Source organism: Rhizopus delemar, genomic scaffold (genome assembly GCF_000149305.1).
Source record: "Rhizopus delemar RA 99-880 supercont3.70 genomic scaffold, whole genome shotgun sequence".
In the NCBI taxonomy this organism is placed as follows: Eukaryota; Fungi; Mucoromycota; class Mucoromycetes; order Mucorales; family Rhizopodaceae; genus Rhizopus; species Rhizopus delemar.
Genome location: NW_027137896.1, coordinates 1 through 6,277, shown reverse-complemented (window position 1 = coordinate 6,277; position 6,277 = coordinate 1). Strand labels below are relative to the sequence as shown.

Genomic DNA, 6,277 nt, shown 5'->3' with positions numbered 1-6,277 from the left:
TATAAAGAATAGATTACTTACATTATTAATTTTTTAGTTGAAATCAAGGGATTCCAAAATGATGTTGTTGCTTTTATTGCTGTCTTCTTGACCTATTTCCAGTTATTTTTCATATCAGAATATGCTGCTGAAATAGTAATGAAATTTGCCAATGATCTTGCTCTTCTCTTAAACCATCAACCAATTTTTCCCGCAAAATTGGATACCATGCGTAACGCTGTTGGAATTGATTATACTTACAAGGGCATGTTTCGCCTTGTTGTCTGTCCCGAATGTCATACCTTGTACCAGCCTGAAGAAGTACACTGTGATTCGAAGTGCACCTTTTCTGAATTTCGTATCACCTGTAATGCTTCACTCTTCAAGCCTGTTACAATTGGTGCAAGCAAAATGTACGCCAACAAGGTCTCTGCATTCAATTCCATCAAGTATGCTTTAACCGTGACGTTCTCTCGACTAGGCTTTGAATCAGCAATAGAAGCATGGCGCTATCGTACTCGTCATAACAACACCATGTATGATATCTATGATGGTCAACTTTGGAATGAATTCAAAGATAGAGATGGTAATGTATTTACCAGTCAAGCTAGATCTCTTCTTTTTACGTTGAATGTCGATTGGTTTCAGTCATCCAAAAGAAACGTGTACTCTGTTGGTGCTATCTACTTGACAATAAATAACCTTCCAAGATCCATCAGATACAAAAAAGAAAATATCATCTTGGTTTGCGTTATTCCTGGTCCCAAAGAACCCAAGGACACACAAATCAACAACTATCTACAAGTTTTGGTAAATGATCTGAAGGATCTCTACTATGGTGACTTTTTTACCTGTACAGCTGAATCTCCTAACGTGCCTGTCCCAGTTCGTGCTGCTCTGTTCTTGATTGCTTGCGATATTCCTGCTAGCCGAAAGGTTAGTGGGTTTACTTCATTCAATGCCACTGTACCTTGTAACAAGTGCTCAACAGCATTTCCTGCTCGTTATAATACTCATCTTCAACGTGATTTTTCTTTTGGTCTTGAAGATATTGATGCTTGGTCACTTCGTACCAGTATTGAAAACCGTTATCATGCAAAAAATTGGAAAGAAGCAACCACCAAGAGACAAAGAGCCGACTTGGAACAGAAGTTTGGTACTCGGTTCTCTGCCTTACATGATTTGGAATACCTTGATCTTGTTCGTTGTACTGCCATTGATCCAATGCATGGCCTTTTCCTTGGAACAGCAAAGAAAATGGTTAAAATATGGCGTACAACTATTTGTGACCTTACCCATGAATTATACCTGACTGATGCTGACTTGAAAGAAATGCAAAAAGAAGCAAATGATATTATATTGCCAGCACAATACACGCCAATCAATCAGAAAATTGCCAGCGATTTCTCTGACTTAAAGGCTGATGAATGGAGAACCTGGTGCCTTGCTCTTTCTCCTCTTTTGCTCAAGTCTCGTCTTCCAGTCCGTCATAAGGAAAATTGGGCAAAGTTTGTACAGGCCTGTCATATCGTATGTCGTCCATGCATTACCCAGAATGAAGCCATGATAGCCCACAAGCTATTCCATGAGTTTGTCCTTGGTGTTGCTGAATTGTATGGTCCAGAGATGGTCACTCCAAATATGCATCTTCATCTACATTTAAAGGACTCCATCCAAGACTTTGGTCCAATCTATGCATTTTGGTTGTATGGCTTTGAAAGACTTAATGGTGACATTAAGAAGATGACGGTAAACTACAAAACAGCATTCGAAGTTACATACATGAAGAAGTTCCTTTCTGTTGTACATTATGGTGACTACATCCGTAACCTACCACAAGGAATTAAACAAAATCCAGTGATGATGTCTTCCTTTGTCTATTTGTCACCAACACCTTCTGATTCCCTTGTTGCTTCATCTGTTTCAACCAGCTTTGATTTCAGCTTATTTGTCAGTGCTCCTCTACGTTTGAATGATACCTTCACTGGTGCTGAAATTCTACCTCCTGATACGCAAGCTTCTTCTAGACACAAAGTTAGTGTTAATAGGTTGACTCGAGCCCATTATGGTTACCTTCTTGCCTTTTACAGGCTTGTATATACTGATCGAACATTCGCAAGTGCGCTTATTCCAGAAGATCTTGATGACTTATCTACGATGGTGCTCCCCGATATTTCTCTTTTCTCTGAAATTGAAATTCTTGGGCAAACATATCGATCAAAAGCATCACGTACTACTCGTGGTTGTTATATTGAAGTGGCTTGCAATTCTGCTGTTCCTGGAAAAGAACCTGAAATGCGAATTGGTGAAGTTCAATACTATTTTAGCCATCAGCTTCAAATGAAGAAAACAGTTATTCCAAACGGTCGGGTCTTTGTGCCAAATGCTTTTGATGAACACCTCTTTGCTTTTGTACGTTGGTACAACGCTCCTCTTCATCCCTTTCAAGGATTTGAATGTCTTGGTGCCGCGTACTACCATAACTCTTTTCGACCAGCTGATTCAGACTGTATTCTTCCAGTATCGCGTATCTTTACTTGTGTTGCTATGAAGCGAGGTTATCCTGATAATCATGTTGTCTTTTTACCTCTCCCAAGAAAAACCATTGGTTTGTAAAATATAAAAAAATAAAGTAAAAGTAAAAGTAAAAAAAAAAATTAAAATTTAAAAATTCAAACATCGCGTTTCTTTATATTTTTTTAATTTATTTTACAAGTTTTTTTTTGTTTTTAAAATAGCAAGTTGCCTTCATCCAACTCCATTTCGGAACCAAAAGCCCAAGCGATACCCTCTTCAGTTATATTTTCTTTCTTTATGAAGTCAGGAACAGGCAGCGAACATTTTCTTTGTATACGAGGAAGAAACTGGATGCTGCTATTTCCAGTTCTTTGCCTCTTTGCTTTCTCACTTGCTATCTGATCATCCAAAAGCTTAAAGAATTCGGTACACTAAATATTGAATAATTAGCCGATTGCGCTTAAAAGATACTAATTAAACTTACAGCAGGTGATCTGTACGTTGGTACTCGAACTTCAAAATAATCGACGGTTTTCTTACACAAGACAGACATGCGTTCCTTTTCGGTAAAAGGAGTTGTTCTGTCTGGATTTCGCTCCAGAAGAACTTCTTCCACCTTGTCCATTGTATCGCTACTGTACATGTCTTCTTCTTCAGACATGTATTGCTGTTGAAGCAAGTACTCACAGTTGGGATAATTGTTATAAACGCCTTGGTCCTTGTATTGCTCGTATATAGCCTTACGAGCTCTTGTTTTCTAAAAAAGCAAAGTCAGTTTATACGATTACAGTAATTTATGTAGCACTTACAGCACTTCTACGAGTGACTTTTGCTGCTTTTCGTTTTCTTATAAAATCTTCAACTGGATCTACCTCTTCACCAGTGGATATCCCGGCCTTCTTTGTATAATACTGGCGCTCGAGGTACTTGCGTAAATCGCGGTTGTTTGTATTTTTATATGAATAATGACTACTCACATAATCTTGCAATAATTTGAATACTTTTTGATTTTCAGTAGACTTTAGAGGCTTTTCAAGAACGTATTGAGACGATGGCGGCAGGTTGTTGTAGTGATTTCTCACAGCATCCTATATTTCAGAGAAAATTGATTAGTACATTTGTTTAATATTGAATTTTAATGTTCTTACTTTTACAGCAGTAGCAATTGGCTTTGCGCCTTTGCCTGATTCTGCTTCAAGCTCATCGTATGCTTCTTTGAGCTTTCTGTATGCCATTTGCAAGGCCAGCTTTTCCTCTTGCTCTTTTCGAAGCATCTCCTTCAAATCATAGTTTTCTTTTCTTATCTCCATATAAATAGAAAAAGAAAGAGATGCTTCATCAGTCTCCATATCTTCGGCTTGGCGCATTCGCTTCTGGACATGGGTCATAGGAGGAAAACCAGGCCTAGGATAGGCAAAGCTATCGGGAATGGCATCGCTTGAAGCAAGCTCAGGAACAACAACACGCAAAGGAACAGCGATTGGTTGCCCAACAGAGTTAGAACCACGAGTATTGGCAGGAGCAGGGTTAAATTGAATAACGCGATCAGACATAGTGTTGTAAAAGTACTTTGAAATAAAGATAAATGAGCTTGGCATCAAAATTGAATCTTCCTTAAATACTATCGCGTTTACAATGAAACTCAGTCTAACTATACCAAAAAAAATATTTAAAAGATTTCCTTTTCGAAATCTTGTTCCTTTTTTTTTCTTTTTCTTCAGCAATTTCCTTTTTCAACATCGCTCCGGTTATCCCAAGGTAAGTAAAAAAAAAAAAAAGAAAAAGAAAACTTTGGTTCTAATGTGCTGTAGTAGATACCCATACATGTACTCATGGCTGCTGTAGTTCCTTTGGTTATTTATATATCTTTTCAAAAGGTAAATACATTCATAGCTTTCAATAATCTTTATTAAAAGTAAAATTTAGATTTCTTTAGTTCGTGGCTGAACCTTTATGAATGTCTTGGCATCCTGTTTTGTTAACAAAAGAGCTTTAAGGTAAAGAAATTGAGTACATCATGGTTTACTTTTATTAATATTTTATTTTATACAACTTTAGACGCTTTGACTTCTGTTGTTTCCTGCTGTCTCCAATCTCTTACTACTTTGGATCCTCGTTACTACTGGCTCGCTTTTATTTATGGGCTTTATTTACTACGCTCTTTTGTTTGCTGCTTCTATGGTAAAAGTAAGTGCATTTTCCACAATTTTTTTTTAAATAAAATTTTTTATTTCATCGTTTTCATGGATCCCCTTCTCGTTTTCCTTCCTCCCCTACCCTTTTGTAATACTGGTGTTTTAATCGTAAGATTAAATAAAAAAATTAAACAAAAAAACAATAGCAGCAATATAAAATTAAAATCCTTCTTTATTGCAGATTTCTTTATATTGCAAAAGAGCCCCGTTTAATGGATAAAAAGTTGGCATCTATTTATATTCTTTGTGAGCGTAGATATAAAAGATATAGACTCGGCAACGATGTCGTGCTGAAGAACCAATGATTAAGCTAAAGCTTGTCGATGTTCTAATATATGCATCTGAAGTTGAACAATAGAAATAATAACCAGTCAATTAACTTTGATCTAATTACTTTTGGGGTTGACAATTGATTAGACTCGCTTGGATGACAAATACTGATCTTATTGTTCTAAATTTGGAAAAATGTGGAATTGTTCAATCATAGTTTAATCTTTGTGTATCGTTATTATTTTAATACAACTGATATCTTATAGAAAATAACTATGTTTACAACAACTGGAATGAACCAATAATATATAATCAATATGGCAATAAAGCCCCAAAATAAATGAATAAAACTACATTTTTAACCAATAATACCGTATTTTAAGCCTATTGTATTTCCTAATGTAAATCATCCAAAGCTAAATATAGCCGTAATAAACCAATAAGAAAGCATTGCTAAAGAGCAACAGACGAATAAGGAAGTATTTCGAAAAGTAACAAGCCAATAAAGAAGTTGTATTAAAGAGAAACACAAGCATGTAAGGCCCAATAGAAAGACGTTTGCTTGTACTTCGTTGTTAAAAAAAGAATGAAGCGGCGCGTTGTCAAACAGTAATACTTGGTTATCGAGGTACAATAGTTAACATTCAACGTAAACGAGCTCAACTGGACATACCGCAATAATTATGCATAATTCATTATAAATCCCGACTAACTAAAGTATACCTGATAGCTATCATACTCCATAGATAACAATTACACTACCTCAAAAAATTGTTCATTTTGAACCGCCTTTTACACATTTCGTACTGAATCTGCTTCGCATAATCCCCAGTCAGCGCTCAGCACAAACCATTATGAAACACTGCTTCTCAGCTATTTACTACACTGTAAGCATATCACGTGCTATGCGTAAATGCTGGAAAATATCCAATCAAAAATCAAAATCAAAATGAACAATTTTTTGGGTTTTTTTGAATATGAACTAAATTTACGCCTATGTTCCCAAATAACATAGGACTAACTCGTGACTGCTATCATAATTTTTACCCGTGACTACTTCTGCTATTCCAAGGCAGCCCTGGTCGATTTTGGTTTTTTTTGCTTTCCCATTGTAATCTCTCATTGCTCCATCTCGACATTTCAAGTAATGGTAAATTGCGAAATTTCAGAAACCCAACGAAATGCAATTATTTCTGCTTTAAGAAGAGGAAAGTCGTACGATGCTATCAGTAACGAGTTACATGTTTCTAAAGGGTCTATTTCGAACATTGCGAAAGAAGTAGACCATCACTCCGTATTTGCAGCAGGTCAACCCC

General features: G+C 36.3%; 2 protein-coding genes across 2 annotated transcripts; one reads left to right on the top strand and one right to left on the bottom strand.

Annotated features, from left to right (window-relative positions):
- Nucleotides 1–12: 12 nt before the first annotated feature.
- Nucleotides 13–2,595, top strand: RO3G_17441 (uncharacterized protein; the record flags this gene model as incomplete). The annotated part of the gene is made up of 1 exon (XM_067672024.1): nt 13–2,595. A coding segment is annotated over one exon (2,583 nt), but the record flags the coding sequence as incomplete, so codon positions are not given.
- Nucleotides 2,596–2,708: 113 nt separating this feature from the next.
- RO3G_17440 (uncharacterized protein) lies at nt 2,709–4,049 on the bottom strand (the record flags this gene model as incomplete). Its single annotated transcript, XM_067672023.1, has 4 exons — nt 2,709–2,927; nt 2,981–3,253; nt 3,306–3,584; nt 3,645–4,049. 4 exons carry the CDS (start codon nt 4,047–4,049, stop codon nt 2,709–2,711), a joined length of 1,176 nt encoding a protein of 391 aa, XP_067528124.1.
- Nucleotides 4,050–6,277: the final 2,228 nt, after the last annotated feature.